This window comes from Lithobates pipiens, unplaced genomic scaffold, assembly GCF_037356315.1.
Source record: "Lithobates pipiens isolate NorthernLeopardFrog02 unplaced genomic scaffold, aLitPip1_a1.2 Scaffold_16, whole genome shotgun sequence".
NCBI lineage: Eukaryota > Metazoa > Chordata > Amphibia > Anura > Ranidae > Lithobates > Lithobates pipiens.
Window position 1 is genome coordinate 116,615,834 of NW_027507748.1, and position 26,750 is coordinate 116,642,583.

General features: G+C 40.8%; 1 protein-coding gene across 1 annotated transcript; it reads left to right on the forward strand.

The window, feature by feature from the left end:
* The first annotated feature begins 217 nt into the window (after positions 1 to 217).
* Positions 218 to 25,713, forward strand: TMIGD1 (transmembrane and immunoglobulin domain containing 1). The gene is made up of 6 exons (XM_077480332.1): positions 218 to 351; positions 1,832 to 1,901; positions 7,561 to 7,839; positions 7,953 to 8,231; positions 14,917 to 15,023; positions 25,284 to 25,713. The coding sequence occupies exons 2-6, from the start codon at positions 1,847 to 1,849 to the stop codon at positions 25,314 to 25,316; spliced, it is 753 nt and encodes a 250-aa protein (XP_077336458.1). The 5' UTR covers positions 218 to 351; positions 1,832 to 1,846; the 3' UTR covers positions 25,317 to 25,713.
* The last annotated feature ends 1,037 nt before the right edge of the window (positions 25,714 to 26,750 follow it).

The window sequence follows — 26,750 nt, forward strand, 5'->3', positions numbered from 1 at the left end:
CAGAGAAAACTTTCACAACCTTTAGCAAATTCATAGGGGTGAATGGCACGGAAACAATTATAGATGCCAGAAATCTCTGAAATTCATAGTCACTTTAAGGCCTCACCCAAAGCCATTAAATAGACCAGAAACAAGCTTGTCTATGCTCAGCAATGCAGAAGGCTCTTCTCGAGAGTGGTTTTATATTTACACAAAGCCCATAAAACAGGGTAGACCTTGACCTGTAACTTCTCAGGCATTGACCCTGAAGTAAATATAGAGTTTAGAGGGAATAAGAACAGCACCAAAGAACACAAACCTGCTCACATTGTGGAGATAGCTCATCAAAGAAGCAGAGGATCATTTTGAAAAGTAAGAGACTGAATCTGATACATTATTTGGTTGCTTCTTTTTTAATTGTAGATGATACCAGGACTCTACAATGTCTTTTCCAGAGGTCCTCGGAAATACTTGTCATGGTAAAGTTTTGGGAAATTGATCAGTTTAGGTTCAATAAGTTTTTATTAAACTTTTTTTATCAAAATATAGGTAATAGGAAAATTGTAAAGTCACTGGCGGCCAACAATGGGCTGGCTGGTCCAACAATGTTAAACACGGTATATACTTTACAGTTAGCAGTAAGGTAAGGCATACTGTTACTGAATTGATCAGTTTAATGTACTTTGTTCCTCACAAAGAAATAGAAATATGCTTGGTACTTTGTTGGCCCAAGAAAATCGAAAGGAAATATTTAACAAAATGTGGAAGTAAACAGCTTATGCTTTCGTTTTAATACCTAGTCATGTTAACGTATTGCTCCTTGGCTTCCTAGATAGATTTAAAATTCAAATATACAAAAATGTTTTAGTTCTCAAGTACTCAAATTAATTGAAATTGATATTTTCAGTCTTGCTGTTTTGTAAATATGTACAATGTTTTAAAATGTAAAATGTGTAATTGATCTGTAAAATTGAACTCAGGTACCATAATGTCATGGTGGCCTTGGGAATTCAATAAGTCATACAATTTTGTATGCCATAGTAAAAAAGCTGAAAGTTGGCCACATTTCCATTATAATTGTAATAACTCTACAGGAGTCCTCGTGACCTTTTACTACCTGGCAGAATAAAACACAGCACTACTAACCTAAAATGGAAAAATCTATTTCCAGTGGAAATGTGATATTGAGTGCAATTGTAAAATTTGTACCACATTTACATTTAAGGCCCTTCTTGGAACCTTTATGCCAGCTGTTTTCCACCATGTTTATAAAGGAAATAAAAAGGAATATAAAAGGAATCAATAGATAACTAGCATACTGAAAAAAAGGTAACGATAGTCTTTGAAAAATGTGAATGCAAGAGTGATCAGAATTCAGAAAAAGTGCCATCATTTTAGTAAATAATGCAAACCTAACTGCTGAAATTCCAAAAAAAAAAATCTGGAAATAAAAACCTTTTGTTCTCAAGTCTGTGTACATTTCTATATACTGAAAATGGGGCACATTTCAATAAAAAGTGTCTATAATTAAAAAAAATGAAGAAAACTTATAAGCAAATTGCAACCTGGAAAAATGGGCAAAGGGACAAATTCCCCTAATGTACAAAATCATTCAAATACAGTTTTAAACTGGATGAAAATTAAGGTGTGAAAGAATGCTTACCAGAAAAATGGTGCGTACAGCTACTCACTTCTTTTTAGTCCCCCCCATAGTCTTTTGTTGTTTTTAGTATTCAAACGTTTGTTGATTTATTTATTTATTACAGGCACTTACATAGCGCCGTCAATTTATGCAGCGCTTTTACATATACAGTATATTGTATATTCACATTCAGTTTTTTCTCCCTTCTAGGTCATAGTAACAACAATGAGATATCTGCTGGTATTAACTGTGTTTTCTTTTTTCGTCTATCAAGTAAGAGGTAGGTAATCTGAACAGCAAAATCTGCGATTTTAACATTATATGATGACACTAGAGCCAGTGCTAGATTTTAAAACTGGAACTAATAAATATGTAGAAGGCCAAACATTTCCATTTCCAAATCAGCTGTTTTACAAGATAGAAAATTGCTATTAAGATAAGGAACTTTAGGGATATTCCAGAGATTGGCGTGAGGTTTGTATCTAGTGCAATGTGGAATACTGGAGTGTTTTGCACTAAAGGTGAATTCTGGTGGATGGGGGAGATGTTGGCAATGGACAATGACACCTTTTTGAAGTTCAAAGCTCTGTGGTATGTCTTGATTGATTTGTCCACTTCTGACGCCCTTAAAAGTTTGTTGTAAAATATAAACTATAAATGTTCTCCTTCCTTGAAATATGATTGTTTATAGTTTTGGATTATACGATTGCATATCCTAGCCCTTGCTAGTTTTGGGGCCAACATATCTATGTCATAACTCTGAATGACAAATGTACACCTTATACTGTTTACAATTTTTAATGCAAAATAAAAATATATATTTACCTCTAAAGCCCCATACACACTATCAGTTTTTCTGCTGAGTTTTTCCTTCAGATTTATCAAAACCATGTAATATGAGGTCAAACCTTAGGAGTTTCAATTTGTATGCAATCAGGCAGGCCCTTGCTTTACATGGTTTTGGTAAACCTGAAGGAAAAACTCAGCAGAAAAACTGATAGTGTGTATGGGGCTTTAAGGTAAATTCTGATATAAATTGTTATGTCCTAATTGGGACATGTCATAAAAATTAGAAGTGATTGTCTCAGTAGGTGGATGGGTACAGATAATACGTGGGAGGAAATCAGTAAACCTGATGAGGGTTCAAACCTTTTCCGATTATATTTAAAAATTCAACAGAAAGTTTTTTTTTGGCTGGGCATTGAAGTAAGATGATAAGTACCGTATATACTCGAGTATAAGCCGAGATTTTCAGCCTCTTTTTTGAGGCTGAAAGTGCCCCCCTCGGCTTATACTCGAGTCATCGCTGTCTGCCCGCTCGATCAGCGTGTCGAGCAGACAGACAGCGGCCATTCTATTCAAAAGCCGCGCCTCCGGCTCCGCCTTCGCCTGTGATAGGCGGAACACTGAATTTCCCAGCAGCCTGTGTTCCGCCTATCACGGACATCGTATCATCCTCGTACTACGGACGAGGATGATACGACGTCTGTGATAGGCGGAACACAGGCTGCTGGGAAATTCAGTGTTCCGCCTATCACAGGCGAAGGCGGCGGCGCAGCTTTTGAACTTTACAATGGCCGCCGACGAAGAGGGCACGGGACGGCACGGCACGGGACGGGACGGGACGGGGGCAAGGCAAGGCACGACACGGGACGGATGCAAGGAGGCAAGGCACGGCACGGGACGGAGGCAAGGAGGCAAGGCACGGGACGGAGGCTCGGGACAAAGGTAGGCTGGACACACACACACACACACACACACACACACACACACACACACACACACACACACACACATGGATGGAGACACACACAGGGATGGATGGATGGATGGATGGAGACACACACACACAGGGATGGATGGATGGATGGATGGAGACACACACACACAGGGATGGATGGATGGATGGATGGAGACACACACACACAGGGATGGATGGATGGATGGACACACACACACACAGGGATGGATGGACGGACACACAGGGATGGACGGACACACAGGGATGGACGGACACACAGGGATGGACGGACACACAGGGATGGACGGACACACACACAGGGATGGACAGGCATGTCTCACCCTCGGCTTATACACGAGTCAATAAGTTTGCCAGTTTTTTTGGGGGTAAATTGGGGGCCTCGGCTTATATTCGGGTCGGCCTATACTCGAGTATATACGGTAGTTGTTGAATCAGCGTTAATTCAGTGTAGAATACTGGTATGACTTTGGTCTCTATACCCTAGGAACAGAGACATGCTGCTAAAAATCATCTTTGTTAGTACAGCTTTATAGTTTTTACATCTCCACCGACTGCTAGTAACTTTATCATGATGAAAAAGAAACAAAAAAATGTTCTCTTATCCACTTTTTCCTTACAAATACTGTATATTTAGAATGTGGGGGGAGGGGGGGGGGGTAACCTAAAGTTCTGCTTACTTAAATGCCGATGTGATGTTAAAAAGCAGGACTCCTGAAGATCTGTGGTATTCCTGCCTTCTGATTGAGTAGCATTGGATGCTACATATGTGAGTGCTTTACTTAGTGAGTCTACCATGGGTGGCAAACAGTGGAATTCATCAGCTGGCAAGCTGAAATGTCCCAGTAACATGAAGAAAGCTTAAAAAAATTCCTCCATAGTAGTGTCAGCCTTACCGCCATGTTGCTACAGTTCAAAATACGTAATAATTTAACACAATCATCTGGGGATAAACACATAAATCACAATGAATGATAGCTGAGTAATAGCTGTTAGCATAATATTACTGGATAACAATAAAAATACAAATACACTATAAGTGTAGAGCTAAAACATAATCAGAATCTCACATCTAATTTTATAAGATCCTTTTATAAAGTCCATTCCTGAATAAATCCAAAGGTGCTCGAGAGAAAAAGTTGTGAAGCCACAAAGCAGGATGCTCCAGAGAAAGGGAAAGACCACCACCAACATCCAAACACACTGCCTCTTACCATCAACCATGGACCCTCATAAGGGAATGTCAAAATACCAACATGGGAGCACTCTGAACAGGTCTACTGTGGGGATGGTTCACCACTTTTCTCTAAGGTACACTCTTAATCTCCCGATTATCTCCTTTGGGGTCTCCTCAATAGTATACAGTAAGAAAGAATGGAGAATGCTTCTCACAGTGTAGTAATTTCAGCTCAATTTATTAATTAAAAAGTATTACGTTCACTGCTGTATAAATAAAAACTGCATGTCTGTAAGTAACACCAGTGTTTCCAACCAGCAAGGTGACTGCTGCAATGCTCAATGACGTCACACATCTCTAACTCGTCCCTACATGTTTCGTCAGCAATGATGTTGTCAGGGGCGTAGCTTAACATGTGACATCGCGCTATATATATGGGACGGCTTAAATGAGATCATGAGAGCAAATTGCCTTCCAAATGCCGGAAGTAAGTTTGAAACCCTTCTCATGCTAAGAGAGATATCTACTGTACACAACAAGAAAAAATGTGGTATTTAGCAAAAATTACCATACACACATTAAATAAGGGAACCAAATCCCACTATATAAAAACAACATACTAAATGTATTTATTTTTGATAGACATGCAAAATAAATAAGTCAGAAAATATGGAGGGGTTGGGGTTAGGGAGGAGTTGGAGACATGTGATGTCATCGCGCATTGGGGACGCGGCGGTCATCTTGCTGGATGGTAATACTGGTGTGACTTACAGACACGCAATTTTTCTCCATTCTTTCTTATAATATTATGGAGTCCCCAGAGAGATAATCGGGAGATTAAGAGTGTACCTTAGAGAAAAGTGGCAAACCATCCCCACAGCAGACCTGTCCAGAGTGTTACCATATTGTGATTTTGACCTTCCCTTGTGAGGGTCCATGGTTGACAGTAAGAGGCAGTGTGATCGGTGACAGTCGTGGCCTTTCCCTTTTTCTGGAGCATCTTGCTTTGTGGCTTCACAACTGTTTCTCCCGTGCACCTTTGGATTTATTCAGGAATGGACGTTTAATTTACTAAGGATCTTATTAAAGTTAGATGTGAGATTCTGATTATCTTTTAGCGCTGCACTTATAGTGTTTTTGTACAGTTCAAAATAATCTTCTATGTCACACTGGAGGAGGCACCTAAACCATTGTACTTTGTCTATCTAATAAAAGTTTTTGTTTTCTGAGCTCTGTTATACCTACCTATGTGTTACACATTGACTATTATTGGGCTCTTGTAGAGCTGCACTACGATAGGATGTCATGGGATGCCATGAGTCATTCCTCACTGCAAATACTGTCATAATATATATTCATATATTGAAGTTAATACTTCTTTTGACTTTAGATAGTATATGGGATGATTACAATCTTACAATCAGATTTTAATTTCTGTGTCCCCTTGGGCAGATGTGTTCTGACTTTCTGTTACATTGGGCCAGAGAGACAGATTGTGGAGAAGTGGCCCTTGTCTCTATCAACATGGGGACAAGATGCTTTGCCAGGGGGGTCCTCCCTGACAAGACACCTCCCTCCATGTTGAGGGTGTGTGGCCTAGTATGGTAATGGAGGGGTGGCTGCACACTCATTCCCATCTCTCCTTTTCCAGGCCAGCCAGGCCGCATGCTCAGATAAGGGCCTAGTATGGATTTTTGGGACTTTTTCTTGATGTTTACGTGGGGTTTATCCTTAAAATTCTTTCCAGACCTGAAGGGTCTAATATAAATTATGAAAAATGCACCTGGCTGCTTTGTTTACATGGCCAAGGATGCCCACCCAGTAAATCAATAGGGACAGGTGATTTCTGGTAGCTAAGGACAAAACAGGCGCAAGCCCCCACCACTTCCTTAGCAACCATTGACAGGAGAAGGAAGCTGCCACATATAGTAGTGAGAGAAAAACCAACTACTATATATATATTCAGCTCCAGCTGAACAGACTAAGCTCCCAGCATTTGGATGAATGCCTGAACCAAGAGCTGATCCCTAGACACAATTCATCAAAGCCATTACTTGTCCTATCATTGGATCTCTGCTTTTCTCTTACGTGACATTGGATTCAAATAAGAAACTGAAGTATATTTGGTTATGACCTCCTCCCACAGAGAAATGGATTTCAACTAAACTAAATGTGCATATTTGTAGATTAGTATAACACATCATGTTTTCTTTAACTTGATTATATGTACTATATAAGAGAAACTGGTATAAAGGAACTTGTTCTGACACTGCTGCATGTGTAACATTAAAGTGTATGTCAAGACTATTTTTTTTATATTGAAGAATGGGTTGAAACCCCTGTCAGGTTTTTACTACTACCTGGAGCTCTTTTATAGACTTTTTCCCCTGACTTTCTGTCCCAGTGGCAATGGTTTAACAGACAGGAAGTGAGGGGAAATTTAAAACAGGAGCACGGACAGAAATAAACATCTTTCTTGCTTTTCTCTACTGTACTAAAAAAAAAAAAAAAAAAAAAGTTTTTGGGCTGGACATATACGTTAAAGCAGACATTTCAAACTGGTGGCCCTCCAGCTGCTGCGAAACTTCAAGTCCCATGAGGCATTGCAAGGCTGACAGTTACAAGCATAACTCCCACAGGCAGAGGCATCATGGGACTTGTAGTTTCGCAACAGCTGGAGGGCCGCTAGTTTGAGACCCCTGTATGTTTGTCATGAGTGAGGGAGCCATTGCTGTACTCCTAAAAAAAATACTACTCGTCTTGCTATTTTGGCATCAGTAAATCTGCCAAATCTTGTTGCAGATCTAGGAAAAGTATGCAGCAACTGAAAGTCAGAAATCCTTATCTTATACACTCACCTTCACTTATTCCAGATCAATAGCGTATTAAAGCCCAAGCATCAGCATTATGAGGGAGACATCAGCAATGCTAGACTACATATATCTTTCATGACAGGTTTCCTTAATGGTAATATCAGTAATCTTATGTGTTTTTTTTTTTAAGCACTTGATCTGAAGTTAAATGGCTTCAATTATGATAATCGTTTTGACCTCAAAGTCAATCAGTCGAAAACAATCAAATGCGATGTCGTCAACAATTCTAATGCTGAAACCTTGATTTGGTACCGTGGAACCCAGCAAGTAGATATAAAACCGGAAAACAGCTTGAACACCAGCGTAGTATGTCTGCCGGCAGTAGCACCCGATGATAATGGAATAAGCTTTACCTGTCTATTGAAGAGTGACACGACAATAAAACGGTCTGTACAGCTGAATGTCTTGTGTAAGTAAAGTCTCCACAGTACATTCTTGGAAGTTTCTTTGCTCATAAAACCAGTACTTATTAACTATTGCATATTGGTGAAAAAACTGTTTACGTCTTTCTCTCTTTTTCAGTTGAGCCCATCTTGACTGGAGGTACAAAAACCATTACACAAGTAGGTCAAAATGTCCAACTCACTTGTGGATACAAGGCCAACCCAGCAGTTGCAATGTCATGGAGACAAAACGACAGCATTGTGTCATTTCCATCCCGCTTTGAGCAACATATGAGCAGCAACACTTGGACACTCTCTATCACAAAAGTGGAGATGTCAGACACCGCTAATTACACTTGTGTAGCCGTTACTCCCAGTGGAAATGTAACTACATTAACATTTGAGCTGATAGTTGGAGGTAAGATTTGTTACATTCTGCAAACTTTAAACAGCTGTCTCACAGATAGCAAGCAATTGTGCTGAAAGTTTGACAACGACTTGCTAAGCTATTGTTAGACTTGCCAGGCTTCACAAGTTTGTTGCACAATTGCAGCAAGTCCGCATTGCATGACTCCAGATCAACTTTCTTTACAAACATTCTGCAAATCCGCTGCATGTTCTGGTTCAGTTATGTTGTGCAATAGTCATCCCACCACAGGGGACACTGTGACTTGCAGAGCTCTTGCTGTAGATTCACCACTGCAACTTTGCTCTTGCTAGAGACCATGCAAATGTGCTACAAATTGGAAAAGTGTCAACTAGAAATAGGGTTGCCACCTCATCCCTTTAAACCCGAACACTTTTTAATTACACAGGTTCTGTGACTGGTGGCATAGTATGGGTTGTTAGCGCCTGGGGAAAGGCGAGTAATTTGCGCCCCCTAACCTGCAGACTTTTAGCACTCCAAGTCCCTTCCCTTCCTACAATAGTACTGACCAACCTGGTTCATACACTGACCACTACACTGGCCAACCCGATTCCTATAATGACCACTAAACTACACTGTCCACTGACCACTATACTGTCCCCTACACTACACTGACCACTAAATTGTCCACTACACTACACTGCCCACTATATTACACTGTCCACTACACTGACCACTATACTGTCCACTACACTGACCACTATACTGTCCACTACACTAACCACTATACTGTCCACTACACTAACCACTATACTATAGGGTCCACTACACTACACTGGCCATTATACTATACTGTCCACTACACTATACTGTCCACTACACTAGCCACTATACCATACTGTCCACTACACTACACTGAACACTATTCTACACTGGCCACTAAACTGTCCACTACACTACACTGACCACTATACTACACTGTCTACTACACTACACTGACCACTATACTACACTGTCTACTACACTACACTGACCACTAAATTTTCCACTTCACTACACTGACCACTATACTACACTGTCCACTACACTGACCACTATACTGTCCACTATACTACACTGTCCACTATACTACACTGTCCACTATACTACACTGTCCACTATACTACACTGGCCACTATACTACACTGTGAACTACACTGACCACTATACTACACTGACCACTATACTGTACACTACACTGACCACTAAATTGTCCACTAAACTGACCACTATACTGTCCACTACACTGACCACTATACTATACTGTCCACTACACTACACTGGCCACTATACTATACTGTCCACTACACTACACTGTCCACTATACTATACTGTCCACTATACTATACTGTCCACTACACTACACCACACTAACCACTATATTCTACACTATTTTACACTGAGCACTAAACTGTCCACTACTATACAGTGACCACTGTACACTACACTGACCACTATACTGTACTGTCCACTACACTACACAGTGACCACTATACTGTCCACTACACTATACTGACCACTATACTGTACTGTACTGTCCACTACACTACACACTGACCACTATACTGTACTGTCCACTACACTACACTGACCACTATACTGTACTTTCCAGTACACTACACTGACCACTATACTGTCCAATAAACTGTCCTACCTACAGTATTCCTAAACTGACACTACATGGCGCTGCTCTTCTACGCTCTCTCTCTCACTCCAGCTGCTCCCTCTCCCCAGATCACATCCACCCCCCCTCCCCCAGCAACATGACTCACCGTCAGTTTTTTTGTCCTGCTTTGGTCAGGAAGAGAGGAGGTTAAGACAGCGGCGGATCATGATTTTCATTTCCTGTGTGTCCCCCTCGCTATGGCTCCATGTTCACGGTCCAGTGCCCTGTGATTGGGCATATGGGGGTCATGTGCGGAGGTGGGACTCCAGGAGCAACCACGATCGTGGATAGGCCTTCCCCGCTGCCGCACATGACCCCCATTGGCCCAATCACAGGGCGCCGGACAGTGACCATGGAGCCAGAGCACGGGGGACACAGGAAATGAAATTACCAAAGGCAGGCAGTAGTGACACACACTGACTGAAACAGAATTTGGCCCCCTCAAATGTTGCGCCCGGGGCCCCGGCCCCCTCCGCACCCCCCACGCTACGCCACTGTCTGTGACTAATTGAAGGCACCATGTGAGTTTAATTATCACCTTAATCAGCCACAGAACCTGTGTAATTAATATGTGTTTGGGTTTAAAGGAATGAGGGGGCAACCCTAACTAGAACTCGTGTACTAAGTTCTCTGAAAGTGTACAACTTGCCAATGAAAATGTGCAGCAAGTTAGCAAGACTTACAATTCAACACTGCCACAAATGTGTGGCAAGTTACCCTTGCTATCTGGGCTCTTTTCGGACTGGTTTACGCCACAAAAATACACTCCAGATGCATTTTTGTTTACAGTTCACACCACAAAAACTCACTCTGGATTTTTTTTATTGCAATTTCAATGCGTTCCAGTGTGTTTTTTCCCCTCTTGTTTTTTCTTTTTCTCCAAGGTTTCTTGGGAGGGTTTGCTGTAATGTGTTCCAGTGCATATTTGATGCACTTTGGATGCATTCTGGTGCGTTTTGGTGCATTTTGTCACATCCCAGTACAGTTCAGTGCAAAAAAAATGCAGCATGTTCTAGTTTTTTGCACTGCACTGCACTGGTGTGAACTATGTCATTGGAACCCATATAACTTACTGGCCAGGCATTTCCGATGCAGAAAAAAAACACACTGAACTGAAATCTGGTGTGAATTGACCCTTGTGTAAATTTAAATCCTTATTGCTTTGACTTCTGTATCCCATATAGTGTTATCATTCTTAATATATACTGTAGGAATGGTTCCCTAAGAAGCTGCTGAGTTGTTATGACACCCTGCTGTTCCCATTGGGGACCCACTCTGAAGTGAACCTGACACTCACAACACATCTGTAACAAAGCAAAGGGAGTTATTAGGGCCAGGCAAGCCCTACAAAAAAGAAGATCAGTTTAAAGTAGTTCTAAAGCCAAGACGATTTTTACCTTAATGCCCCAGTAGCAGAATCACCACCACTGCCCCACCCCCCTAAATACTTACCTGAGTCCTTACTTGATCCACCACTGTGCCCATCCGTAGTGGCTCTTCTCCTCTCTCCCTGCCTTCAAAAGACAGAGAGGTATCAGCAGGAGTCATTGGCTCCTGCTGCTGTCAATCAAACTCTGAGAGCAGGGTGCAGGAACAAGCTTCGCTTTGAGTGTGTGACGCACAGTCCAGTTCTGGAGCGAACCGGCATGTCTGCCCCTACAGCAAGCAACTTGGTATTGTTGCAGACACTAAAGAGGAGGAGTGGAGAGCTCTGGTGTGGGACCCCCAGAAGCAGAGTTTCAGGACTGCTCTGTGAAAATCCATTGCACAGAGCAAGTAAGTATATCATATTTATTTTTTTAAGAAAAAAGCTACAGGCGGCAAAAACACCTCTCAACACTGATGCTGTGTAGACATCCCTCGGACAGCAGTCTGCTTTCCCAAAAACCAGGAGAGGTCACACCACTATGGTGGCTGTGTGTGTGCATACCTGTGTGTGTACACACCTGTGTGTGTGTGTACATGCCAGTGTGTGTGTAAATGCCTGTGTGTGTGTAAATGCCTGTGTGTGTGTGTGTGTGTACATGCCTGCGTATGTGTACCTACCTGTGTGTGTGTACATGTTTGTGCCGAGATGTCTTTTTAAGCTCATATCAATGGGCTCCTGCAAGCATGATCTCTCATAGGTGATGGCAACATATGGATAAAGAAGGAACTAACAGTGTTAGTACTATAAATGTAGTTTAATAAAAAAAAAATATACAACTGTTCCACTCACGTTTAAAAATGCACTAGCCCTGGTGCATACAGGCCCTGGACTCGGCTCTGGACTTGCAGATGATTCAGTGACCCCAGGGATTGATCTGTATATGCCTAAGTTCATCCCCTGTATGCACTAGGACTAGTGCATTTTTAAATGTGAGTGAAACAGTTGTATGTTTTTTTTTATTAAACTACATTTATAGTACTAACACTATGTTAGTTACTGCTTTACCCATAGGTTACCATCACCTATGAGAGACCATGCTTGCAGGAGCCCATTGATGGGAGCTTAAAAAGACATCTCGGATTGTGATCCCAACAGGGGAAGGTGCTACTAAGCCTCATTTAGGGCCGTCCTGGGAAGGGAGCGCATAATGTGACTGGTGGAGGGTACACTTGGTGTTTGTCACTTAATTGCCATCTGTCACTTACTTGCCATCTATTCACGGTTGGATACCTTGCGGATTGCACCTGTTCATGAGAAGATTGCACTTATCATATGGACTTTGTTTTGTTTGTTTAAAGTTTTAAGGGCCAGTTCACACCAGATGCAGTTCTGTGCACTTTTTTTCTGCACTAAAAAATGCATGCACAGTGTTTTCTATGTATTCCAATGGCTCTAGTTCACACCATGAAGTCCGTTTCCAGTGCAGAAGCTGACTGCATGGTGTGAACTAGAGCCATTGGAATACATGGAAAACACTGTGCATGCATTTTGTGCAGAAAAAAAGTGCACAGAACTGCATCTAGTGTAAACTGGCCCTAAGTGTCATATTTATTACTGCCACTAGGGGCCACTTTTGTGCACTTTGTTTTGTACGGTTATAAGTGTCATATTTACTACTCCCACTAGGGGTCCCTGTTATGCATTTATTGTTCATTTTGCTAAGTAATCATTATATATGTGTGATATAAGTAGTGTTCCATCTCGTTATATATTTTTTTCACTTTTCCTGCTAATAACAGTTGGTGTCTGGCAGCAACCTTAAATATTTAATCACACAGTTATTCATTACTAGTAGCGCAGAAGTACCTTCTATTTAATAATATTTCTAGATTTGGTAGGGAAGTTTTCAAGGCCCACATAAAGTAGGGAAATTTTAAGATCAGGGATAATCGGTCTATCAGTGATCTGGGAAAAGACCTTGCTCCAATAAGATTTATTTTTTTGGAATTCCTTAATTACCCAAGGAAGTTACAGTCAATAGTCAGTATACAATAAGTATGCAGTAACAAATGAATATCACTGTCAGAAAACAGATAGGGTCACATCAGCAGAGAGATGGAACATCATACCCAGTATAGCACATAACAGGTGGTCATAAAAAAAGTTTTTATGGTTGTGTGGATAGTGGTCAGTGCATTGCACTGCACTGGGAAGCCCAACAAACAATTATATGGCAGATCCAGAACCTACATATTAGAATGCTACAGACACCACAGAGTGGGGTAACGGTTTAGAATCTTTTTAACCCAATGAGAGGTAATGCTTCCTTGGGCCTGTCTTGTAATGGAACAACATAGAAGGTGGAATGTAGACAGGGATATACATCATAATCGAACAACAGAACCCATTACTGAGTCAGGAAGATGGGGGATGGAACGCAGCCAGAGGGGGAGGGGAATAAGGGACTGAATATCCCCAAAGCGGGTAAAAAAAGGAGTAGAGGGGGAGAGTAAGAGGGAATGCAGAGAGGGCCTCTCGTCTGGGGAGTGAAGTTGAGTCCAAGAGATCAGAGCCGTTATACCACCTCTTGAAGATAGACGTCAGACGTCAGTATACACAAAATGATTCCAAGGATGCCATGTCCCTCAGAAGGTTTGCTCCCTTCTGTGACAGGTAGTGATGAGGTCCACCATGTCTCTCAATTCTTTCACTCAGAGAACCAGATTTTGATGGGGGGTTCTCCGATCTCCAACAGAGGGGGGGGCATGCCTTGGCTGCATTGTAAGGGAGGCCTTATACTTCTTAATCGACCTCTCCGAGAGGTGAAGCTACTGGGTTCACTTCCAGATCAACATTTGTCAGGTGTGATTGTGCAGGTCACTTCATGCCAAAAGGGCCCAAGTTTGGGACAGCTCCAAAAGATATGGAGCATTGTTTCATCAGCGTTTCTGCATCACCAGCATACAACTCGAACCCGAGGGAAGAAATGATGCAAAATAGTAGGTGCTCTGTACCATCTGGTCAAGATCTTGTAACCCGTCTCCTGGATCCTGGTAGCTATAGAAGACTTTTGGGCAAAATTGAATCTTCTATCTCTGAGAGTCAGTGGTTCCAATAAGATTTAAGTGATTTACAGGTCCCAGGAAGAATTTTTTAAACCAAAATGTACTGCATGGCCTTTGAACTATGGCCGTCAAGCTTGGATATGGCCAATAAGGGGCTTGTAGTTAGGCTAACACCCTCATTATAAAAAAGGAGCACAGAGCAGCCACAGTGCTAGTGAAAAAGTGTTATTGTAAAAAAAGGCACGACAAACTGCATAGAGAGAAATTAAGGTGAGTTGGGAAACAGTTCTTTAGATCTGACTGCTAGCTCTTTGGGCAATCAACCTCTTTGCTGCCCTTTTTTTCATTTCTGTTATTGAAGACTTTTTGTTTTTATCCCCTCCCCCCTTTTTTTTCTGCAAGGCCTCCCCTAATAAAATAAAAAAGCACTTTTATTTCAGGGGTTGGCAATTAGGTGTTTTCATTTATTTGGGGGTATATTGGTCTCTATTTCATTTCCATAGGGCTTTATTTTAGGTTAGGTTAAACTAGCACTGAAAATATACTGTATGTTCATACTTTTGTGCTTCTAAGTGGAGTGTTTTTTCAAATACATAGAGAGACAGCCTGGACTTCCAGTGGAAGCAATCGGTGGTGCAGTGGTGGTAGGATTCCTCATCATTTGCTTTGGATTGTTTGCAAGGCGAGAGAAAATATTTAAACAGGTAAGTTTGAAAACACCTCACGACTTATATAGTTAAGTAATGATAATTATGAGACACATATTGTTAGCAATGTTAGTAGTGCATTTTTAAAAGCTGGTTACTTCATGTCAGAAAGAGCGAGCAGCAATTCGATCCACTCCTTCATTGTAGAGTACAAGTACTGTATATGTCCATTGGCTGGCTGATGCTAACACTATCTACAATTCTGATACCTTGTGCTTCTTCCTATATCCATTATCTAGGCCAGACTGTCTCAACCTTTCTATCCCAGAGGGACCCATACAAAAATCAGGTCTGATAGAACCCCAGCTATAATGTATTCATTAGTGTTCAGTGGGAAGTATACTCTTTTTACAGTGGTGATCAGAATGTCATCCTTACAGACAGTCAGAAAAATCATTGGTGTTATGCCGCTGGCTCTGCCAAGTGGTGCTGGACCCAGGTCCATACAGGCACTATCAGATGGGAGGTCAATTAGCCACAGCTCAAGGAACCCCTAGCAAACTTTGGAGAAATCCTAGTTGAGAATGGCTGATCTAGGCTGATGAAGAGGAACTGCAGGTGAAATGTTTACATTAGCAGTTCTTAGGATTATACTATATGATGTATACATATAAATACTATATACATTGCCTTGAAAAGGTATTCATATCCCTTTTCCACATTTTGTCATGTTACAATCAAAAACATAAAAATGTATTATATTGGGATTTTATGTGATAGACCAACACAAAGTAGCACATAATTGTGACGTTGAAGGAAAATGATAAATGGTTTTCTAAGTTTTTTACAAATAAATATCTGAAAAGTGTGGCATGCATTTGCGTTCAGCCCCCAAATCAATACGTTGAAGAACCACCTTTCACTGCAATTACAGCTGCAAGTCTTTTTGGGTATGTCTCTGCCAGCTTTACACATCTAAAGAGTGAAATGTTTGCCCATTCTTCTTTGCAAAATAGCTCAAGCTCTGTCAGACTGGATAGAGAGCGACTGTGAACAGCAATTTTCAATTCTTGACACAGATTCTCAATTGGATTTAGATCTGGACTTTGACTAGGCCAATCTAACACATGAATATGCTTTGATCTAAATCCATCCATTGTAGCTCTGGGTGTATGTTTAGGGTCCTGCTGGAAGGTGAACCTTCACCCCAGTCCCAAGTCTTTTGCAAACTCTAAAGCCATATACACTATCAGTTTTATGGGAGGAGACCAGAGGGTATTTAAACAGCCTACTCGCCCATGCTCTTTGTCGGTTTCAGTGCACAATACCCTCTCGCCCTTCCCTTTTTCAGGGCACTTCTCAGCACATCCTTCTTCATAAACTACCCATTACTTACCTTGGGTATGCCCCCTTTTCTTGGCATACCGACCAGACCACTAAGGCACACTTCAGGTCTATTTATATTGTAAGTCTTGTCACGTGTTTAAGTGATCCACATCTCTCTCGTTCATAGGGCCATGACCATAAATATGTATATGTATATATATATATATATATATATATATATATATATATATATATATATATATATATATATATATATATATGTACATACACAAACACACACACAGTATCTCACAAAAGTGAGCACACCCCTCACATTTTTGTAAATATTTTATTATATCTTTTCATGTGACAACACTAAAGAAATTACACTTTACTACAATGTAAAGTAGTGAGTTTACAGCTTGTATAACAGTGTAAATTTGCTGTCCCCTCAAAATAACACAACACACAGCCATTAATGTCTAAACTGCTGGAAACAAAAGTGAGTACACCCCTAAGTGAAAATGTCCAAATTGGGCCCAATTAGCCATTTTCCTTCCCGGGGTCACGTGACTCGTTTTACAAAGTCGCAGGTGTGAAAGTTGGTGTTATCGCTCTCACTCTCTCATACTGGTCACTGGCACCTCATGGCAAAGAACTCTCTGAGTATCTGCCAACACCCTGAAACTGAGCTGCAGCATGGTGGCTAGGACCATACAGTGGTTTAACAGGACAGGTTCCACTCACTTGACCAAGGAGGTTGAGTGCATGTGCACTCCCACTGAGCAATTTCCAAGCAAGAGGTAGTATTCAATACATCCAGCCTGCAGCATTTCCACACCTACCGGCGGTGACAGCGACACCTATGGTCAAGTGGGAACCAGTGCAACCCAGCTGGACTGGCACAGAAACCAGAACTTTTTAAGAAAAATTAGCGTGAGCCTAACTGCAGCTTCAGACAACTAAATTTGAAAAATAATAGCGTCTGCCCATTAGGAGCAGGGCGCTACAGATATATATATATATATATATATATATATATATATGTATATATATATATACCAAAATTATATTAATATACAGTGGAAGTTTTTTATATACCTGGTGCGTCTCATATTAATACTAGCATATGCACAAGAGGGAAGTCATATGCAGTCACTGACAGCTATAACCCTTGGAATGTTCTGTACATTTTAAGCCAATAAAGTTAATGTTTACATTCTTTTTTTAAAGGCTGAATGTCCATGTCACATTTCTCACATGTTAATGTTACTAGTTCTAATAACAGCAAGTACACATAACTCAGACTTTGTTTTTTTTTTAATGCAATTTTTAAGAACATTTTACAAGCGATAAAGTAACAAAGGTTACTAAGGTAGCAAAGAACAGGTACAGAAAAGCTGATATTACACTACATGCATCATCGCCTTAAATCCTGTAATATGTCCAGTGCTTAATCATAGTGATATAAGCTGCAGTATTGATAGGAGGAGTTCTGGAAGACAGAGGACAGGGATTGTCCAGTACAGTAAGTGAAAAGGGGGAAAAAAATAAAAACCATTAGCATTTGTTGTGGCTCCAATGACCATGAGTTTCCATAGATCAGGGTCAGATTTTACATTTTTACAGTTTATGTATGGGAAAACAAAATGATAAAAAGTTGGAGTGGAAATGGGAATACAATTAAAGACTCAAGGTGAATATTATATATTTTTTTACTTTACACGTTCTTTAAATTAATGTTTCATATCTTTTTTGTTTTTGTTTTTTTTACTATACATATACAATCTTTATTTTTCAAACATTTAAAGGATGAGTCCCTGGTCTGACATATTGACTTGGGATTGCAAGCATGTACAATTGAGCTTAGAGCACCACCTACATACAGTACCTACCAGCAAAAAAAAAAAAAAAAAATCCAATATAGGCTAAAAACCTAAACCTGACAACAAATAACTTTTTAAATTGCATTTTTAATGCGCTCTTTAGCAGTAGAAAAAGAAGAATAGGGAGCTGGAGTATAACAAAAAGGGGTGGCATAAAACTGAAGGTAATTATAAAGGCAGTGTTACAGTGGGAGTAAACTCCCTTTGTTGATTTTTACCTATAGGTAAGCCTATAATAAGGCTTACTTGTAGGTACAGTAAATATTTCTTAAACGTGCACCGTTTAGGAGATATTTACTTTGGAAGTGGCTGGTGACATCACTGGCACATGTGCACCGGGCTCTGTGCCATCCATTTACAACTCTGTGCCATGTCCGTGGCTCTCACATGCATGCTTGGGAGTGACATCATCATCGCTCGGTCATTCATCCAACCGAAGCCCGCGAACCCAGAAGGAAGAGCGGGTGAAGATGGAAGCGCCTACATTGGTAACAGCAGACTGCTGGAGGGCTTTGTGTTCAGGTAAGTCTGTCATAATGTGCTAGTATGCGGTACATACTAGCATATTATTATTTAAATTGCCCAGGGCCCACATTGTTTTTATGCTGCAGTTTACCACTTGTTTAATAAAGAAAAATGTGAGGCAGTGGGTAAAACCAAAGAGTAAAGTGAAATAAGGAAAGTGATGTAAGGTAGAGAGAAGGTATAAAGAGGCATAATTCACAATGGACTGATCAACTCAACTTAAGGTACAGGACTGACAGATATAACAATCTGACCCTCAAGCTGATCTTCTAGTTTACGTTGGGGAACATCAAAATGGTCCTACAGCTAGCAAATTAAAAGGCAGATATAACAATCATACTACCATATTTTTATTCTACACAAGGATAAGCAATTAGCGGACCTCCAGCTGTTGCAGAACTACAAGTCCCATGAGGCATAGCAAGACTCTGACAGCCGCAGGCATGACACCCAGAGGCATGATGGGGCTTGTAGTTTTTCAGCAGCTGGAGGTCCACTAATTGCATATCCCTGTTCTACAGGCATGCTTGAGTGGATTTCAGTTGGGCAAGAGAGTTGGCTGTGTCAAAATACACAAGTGAATTATTCTTGTTCTAAAATAGTTTTTGTTCTACTATACACAACTAAACAACAGATCAGCAAATATAGCACAAAAAATGCAACTAACCTTTCTAAAACATTATAGTACTAAATACTTTCAAATAATACTGTGTCATTTATTTTAATGCACTTTGATCCCAGTTGTCTCAAAAAAAAGAGATTCCAGGAACAAATGCAAGGAAGGAGGCTTTGCCTTTGGCTATTAAATACCTTGTTAGCTAAGCAATTAAACACAGTCTTGCCAAGTTCTACTGGTGACATATTCCACTTACATACAGCAATCAGAGGCTGTTATTTTGATGAGACGGCTGTAATGACAAGTAATTAGCATTTACACGCTAATTATTATTATATTATGGGTGGAAAAGATAGGACATTGCACCATAATTTCACATGTGGGGCTTCTCTGCAAAGAAATCCTGTCACAATCTGACTTTCTGCAACCAATTGCAGTGGGGAAAAGTGCCATACCTGTACTTACAAATCATGCCTTTCCTTCACTAAGATGCTGTCAGTTTCATTGTCACTCAAATTAATACTTCTGAAAGTGTCGGAATGTCCAGGCTACCATTGCCCATGTCCTCTACCCAATGTCTCCAAGCAAAGCATTGCATTATTTGTGTTGAAAGGAGGGTTGCCAAACCTCCTGCAGCATTTTTTACTGACAAAACGTGGAAAATTTACTGGCTGAGCACATTTTTCTACAGGTAACCTGAGAAATGACAGAAGTCCTATTGAAAAGTAACACAGTGAATATTTGAACAACATAAACATGATATGGAAACACTGACAATACCTATAATAAAGTAATTTGCTTGATTTACACTTAACCACTTCCCGATCGGCACACGATGATGTACGTCGGCAGAATGGCATGGACAGGCATATGGGCGTACAGGTGCATCCCTTTAACCACTTCCCGACCAGCGCACGACGATGTACGTCGACAGAATGGCACGGGCAGGCATATTGGCGTACATGTACGTCCAATATTCGTTGCCGCCGTGCCATCGGGAGCACGCCGCCGGCGGCGCGCTCCCGCGCTGGTCGGGACCCCCGTGAGTCCGGTCGCGGGACCCGCGGACTCGATCGCCACGGGCATCCCCGCGATCGTCTCACGGAGCGGCCGAATGGAGGAAATGCTGTATAAACAACATTTTTCCATTCTGCCTAGCAACTAGTGACGCTGATCTCTGCTCCATGTGATTGGAGCAGAGATCAGTGTACACTAAATGAAAGCCCAACCCCCCCACAGTTAGTAACACACCCCTAGGAACACTTAACCCCTACACTGCCACCCACTGGTTAACCCTTTCACTGCCAGTGTCATTTACACAGGAATCACTGCATTTATATAGCAGTGATTACTGTATAAATGACAATGGTCCCAAAAATGTGTCAAAAATGTCCGACGGGTCCCCCACAATGTCGCAGTCACAATAAAAATCGCAGATCGCCGCCATTACTAGTAAAAAAAAAAATAATAAAAAATTATTAATAAAAATTCTATAAAACTATCCCTATTTTGTAAACGCTATAACTTTTGCGCAAACCAATCAATAATCGCTTATTGCGATTTTTTTTACCAAAAATATGTAGAAGAATACGTATCGGCCTAAACTGAGGGAAAAAAATGTTTTTTTATATATTTTTGGGGGATATTTATTATTACAAAAAGTAAAAAATAATGCGTTTTTTTCAAAATTATCGCTCTATTTTTGTTTATAGCGCAAAAAATAAAAACCGCAGGGGTGATCAAATACCACCAAAAGAAAGCTCTATTTGTGGGAAAAAAAGGACGTTAATTTTGTTTGGGAGCCACGTCGCACGACCGCGCAATTGTCAGTTAAAGCGACGCAGTGCCGAATCGCAAAAAGTGGTCTGGTCTTTGACCAGCAAATTGGTCCGGTCTGAAAGTGGTTAAGAATGCCGCCTTGCCATCGCATGCACGCCAGTCGGGACCCCCGTGAGTCCGGTTGCAGGTCCCGCGGACTCGATCGCCGTGGGGATACCGCGATCATCTCACAGGGAGGCTGAACGGGGAGATGCGGAAGTAAACAGCATCTCCCCGTTCTGCCTAGCAACAAGTGACACTGATCTCTGCTCCCTGTGATTGGAGCAGAGATCAGTGTTCACTAACACACAGCCATGCCCCCCACAGTTAATAACACGCCCCTAGGACACACTTAACCCCTTACACTGCCACCCCCTGGTTAACCCCTTCACTGCCAGTGTCATTCACACAGGAATCAGTGCATTTGTATAGCACTGATTGCTGTATAAATGACAATGGTTCCAAAAATGTGTCAAAAATGTCTGATGTGTCCACCATAATGTCGCAGTAACAATAAAAATCACTGATCATCGCCATTACTAGTAAAAAAAAAAAAAAATTATAAAAATGCCATAAAACTATGCCCTATTTTGTAAACGCTATAAATTTTGTGCAAACCAATCAATAATCGCTTATTGCGATTTTTTACCAAAAATATGTAGAAGAATATGTATGGGCCTAAACTGAGAATTCTTTAATATATTTTTGGTGGATATATATTATAGCAAAAAAGTAAAAAATAATGCGTTTTTTCAAAATTGTCGCTCTTATTTTGTTTATAGCGCAAAAAATAAAAACAGCAGAGGTGATCAAATACCGCCAAAAGAAAGCTCTATTTGTGAGAAAAAAAGGACCTCAATTTTGTTTGGGAGCCACGTCGCACGACCACGCAATTGTCAGTTAAAGCGACGCAAAATGGTCCGGTCTGAAAGTGGTTAAAAAGTCAACACAGCATGAAATTATCAGCCCCTAATATTTACTGGCACTTGTAAAAAACAACACAGATTTTAACAAACTGTCAGTAAATTTACTGGCAGTTGGCAACTCTGGTTGGCAGGTGCCATGAATATGCATTCTGTCAGATTATGCCATGCATGCACGTGGATCCCAGTGGAACTTCAGGTGATAGTGACTGCAGAGAACATTGATATAAAAGACAAGATGGCAGCACCCAGCAGTATACTGACATCAATTTTACAGTAAGGGCAGGGGCACCTTTCAAGAATATGAAATTACAAGGGATATTTTACAGGGTAATAAGTAAACGATTAAATCCTAACTAAATTTAGGTTTAGATCAACTTAATGCATTCCAGGTGCTTTAAAACAAAAGGTGTACATGGTCAGTTTGTTTCCCTTGAAACATAGCCACAGCATCAGTAGAACAGCTTGTCCCCTGCCAGCATGCTGCTGAGAAGGACCTTTGCTCTCTTTGTGGAAGCAGTGGTCTGGTCTTTCTGCAGAGGTCTGATATCCCCCTTGAGCTGTCATTCTTCAATTAATAGGAAGCATGAGCTTTAATAATTACAGAGTTTTAGGTCTGTCTGAGCAGGAACATAATGGGATCTGCAGTAAAACAAGTTTTGGCTGGTGGTTTACGTTTACTGTATTTTTTTTATTTTACACTTATTACGCATATCATGTAAATAAAAGCCGCCAAGGAAACGTTTGGCTTATGATAACTATATGCTATAAATGTTTCTCCATTAGGCTCTGATAGTGTAATCTCACACAGTGTTTGTACATGCTGCAATTTTCTCAGCCCACGTACACACGGTCGGAGATTTTGCCAACCAAATCCGTCGGATTTTGCCCGTCGGATTTAGTCCGACGGATTGTGTCCGAAACTGTTGCATACACACGGTCAGGCCAAGTTGGCGAAAAATCAGATCTTTCAGAACGTGATGGCGTAATTTCGTTACAATGGGACTACATTCAGGCTAGTAGCCAATAGCTTTGATGTAGGAATTTGATCTGAGCATGCGTGGCACTTGGTCCGATGAAAATGCTCTACACGTGATCGGATTAGGTCCGTCCGGCCCAGTTGGTCGGGAAATATTTCCAACATGTTGGAAAATTGGGTCGGACGGGGATTCGGACGGAATCAGTCCGATGCATACCACACACAGTCGGATTATCTGACGACACGGTCCGATAACACTCATTCCAACAGATTCTCCGACCATGTGTACAAGGGCTCAGTCTTCTCTTTCATGACCTTTCCTTGCTTATGGCACACAGTAGCCCATGTGACCTCTGATAATCCAAAGTGTGAAAATATAGTAATATATATATTTTTTTATAGGGCATAATACCAGGCTATACAGTTTTCTTCCATTGTTTTAATATATAGCCAATTGATTATTAAGTGGAATAAAATAATTCTGCTACATGCACATTTTACATTTAGCTAATAGAGCAGCCTTTCTCAACTTTTTCAACACAGAGGAACCCTTGAAATAGTTCTCAGGTCTCGGGGAACCCCTGCTAAAAATTAGAACTCTACAACTCATGATACATTAGTGTGATGGTCAGTGAGAGGAATGGTCCTTACACTTGTGGTCATTGGGAAGAATTACCTCCTTACAGAGAGCTAAAAAGATCAATGGTGTGAGTGGGAACTTATATGAGAGGCAGAAATTGCCCAATGCTGAAGGAACCCCTAGCAACCTCTGGAGGAACCCTAGGGTTCCACAAAACCCTGGTTGAGAATCACTGTAATAGAGTGATCACCCCAGCATGAGAAAGTACATTCGAACATGTGCGCTTGATCAGCTGAATAAAGAGAGTGTGGGTAATTAGAACTCTCTTTCACATTGAGTTCATGTGAAGGGGTACATTTGAGGTACAAGGACAGTTGAAGTGTTCTTAGATAAGCTGACTGTGGATGGCTGCCAGCTTGTGATAGGCTAGAAGTAACTCTGTGGAAGGCAAAGACAAAAGGATAGCAACACCATCTAAGTGCAGCATTATTAAGACATTGTATTCCATAAAAGTCAATTGGTAACCCACAAGATGTATGAGATGTCAGCGCATGTGGGATTAATGTGTTTCATCTGCTCATGGGGAAGACAATCTTCTCACTGGTGAAGAGGCAGCTGATGGATCCAGGGATGTCTGGTTCACAGCACTTCCAGACACTCAGGAAGGTTCACAGACAGAAGCACACATTCGGAGCATGCCTGCTCCTTCATCAGGCCACCCGATGAAGGAGCAGGCATGCTCCGAACGCACGCTTCTCCCCGCACTCTCTCCAACCGGAAGTGACGTACAACACTGTCTGTGAGCTGCCCTGAGTGTCTGGAAGCGCTGGGAACCACCGGAGTCCCTGGACCCATCATCTGCCTCTTCACCAGTGAGGAGATTGTCTTCCCCACGAGTGAATGAACCAAATTATTAATCCCACATGGGCTGGCATCTCATACATCTTGTGAGTTACCAATTGTCTTTTATGGAATAAAAGGTCTTAATAATGCTGCACTTTTCTGTTAAAAAAATAATGCTGCACTTAGATGGTGCTGCTCTCCTTCTGTCATCACTTCAGCATAGCTTTCTAAGATTAACACTCTCCCTGACATGAACATTCAATAATTGGCACCAAATGGCACAACATTTGAGGGCATGGACCAGTTTATCCCCTTATTCATATAACAGACAGGACCAATTCATAGGGAAAGACATGCTGGGCTGATGTCATCATCTCAGCAAATAAATGTATTTGTTTATTTGCATTATTTTTATAGCACTAACATACAATGCAGTGCATAAAGACCCATTCATGGCAAAATCTTGCACTGTGATTTTCAATTTAGGTGTCTAAGATACTCATCTGATCTGATCTACAATGCTATTTGCTTGTTTCATGCAATATTAATAATAAGCCAACCTATCGTACCTACTTTTGTGATGGTATAATTTATTGGTTTTATCATATAACATGGTCTTATACAAAAGCAGTGGATTGTGTTAAATCAAAGTAACCAGCTACAGATTGGCTTTTGTCTGATGCAAAGCTGATTTTTGATTGGCTCCTATAGTTTAATGATCTTTGTACTTTTTTTCCAGTAATAAACCCCTGAATCATACAATGGAAAGAAAATAATTTTTGCACATTCCACAACTAATTACAGCATTTTCTCTTTTGCAGTGTATGAAAAGCAGACATAACACAGCAATGTAGGTGATGTTACATTGACCTAAACAGATAGTCTTACAACATACTACCAGGTGATGGAAACTCGTCCAAAGAGCACAGCCAAATATTTTCACATGGGCTCTTTGTCTTTCTTTACTTATAGTCATTACTGTTAAACTCTTCAAATGTATTCTAATGTTTATTAAACCTTCCAACAAAGACTGGTTAAACCAAGGAGTTACGTCCTGTCTGATCTGTAGAAATTACCGTACAACATAATCTTGAATGCAGAGCACCCTGGGTATGGAACTTGTACCTGGTATATGGCCACCCAACCATCTCTGAAGATGATTCATCGAAACCATTCCAAAACCTTCCTTGTGGCCTTAATTATGACTGCTATTAACATGTGAGCTGCAAATAAACAATATCTTGGATAAGATCTTAGCAGCATAATTTTCTTTTTTAACAAACAATTTCATAGTGGGCTGTAAAAGTTCAAACTGGGATGTGTAAGTTCCACCAAGAGATCTCAAACGATATGGTTAAGCCAATACTATAATTTTGTACTAAACATAATAATATACGTGCAATTTAAAGTATAAGTCAGAGTTGAGGGATTGGGAGGTGACATATTCGTTTCCAGGTAGAGAATACAGTCAATTGGCAGTGATCATATGACAACATAGCGTAGGAGTGAGCTAATTGGTTGCTAGGAGAGGAAAAGAAACAGTTCTTCAGTCAGACACGTCACATATACCTGCAAATTATACACTGTACACTTTTCTATCATTACTTTAGACTGAGTATCATATTTACAAGGAACTGATTCTTTTTTTTTAGCAGTGCAATCCTTGTATTTATAGGTATGTAACCTTTCATTATATTTCTATAATTTATTTTACATTAATACTCTGGGTGTGGACATTAAAGTATAGGGAGTGTATAGGAAGAACAAAGTTAAGAATATTCTAAACAAATCGCTGTTTTCTTGCCATATTTAAATTCTGTCAAATTGTGTGTACTAAAGCATGAAAAGGAATCATTGAGTAGTAATTAGTCACAGTCAACGGGGCTTATCCTGTAATGTGGAAGAAATTTTGTAGCTTATCCAAGCAACTTCAATACCAATGAGTGTCAGGTACATACCCCAGCATTTACTGTATATTCAGACAGGCAACATAGACACCTTCACCAGCTCACCATGGTATGCATCAAGGCAGGTGTTTAATGTATAAGAACAGGCTGGGAGGTGTGAATGAATGAATGAATGAATAATTTGTATAGCGCACAAAGTGAACTGAATCGCATCAAGGCGCTTTGCGGAGCTTTGTTTTCCAGCTTCTAGAAGAGGAAGGTTTTGAGTTTTTTCCTGAAGACCTGGAGGTTTTCTTCCAAGCGGATGTTGGTTGGTAGAGCGTTCCATAGCCATGGTCCTTGGACAGCGAATCTCCGTTCCTCCTTTGATTTGTACCAAGA

What these genes read in the sequence shown, in the direction of transcription:
- TMIGD1 (XM_077480332.1), top strand. Translation starts at nt 1,847, where the DNA reads ATGAGATATCTGCTGGTATTAACTGTGTTTTCTTTTTTCGTCTATCAA. An exon ending in TTTCGTCTATCAAGTAAGAG is followed by an intron (nt 1,902 to 7,560) that starts GTAGGTAATCTG and finishes TTTTTTTTTAAG; the next exon opens with CACTTGATCTGAAGTTAAAT. An exon ending in GAGAGAAAATATTTAAACAG is followed by an intron (nt 15,024 to 25,283) that starts GTAAGTTTGAAA and finishes TCTCTTTTGCAG; the next exon opens with TGTATGAAAAGCAGACATAA.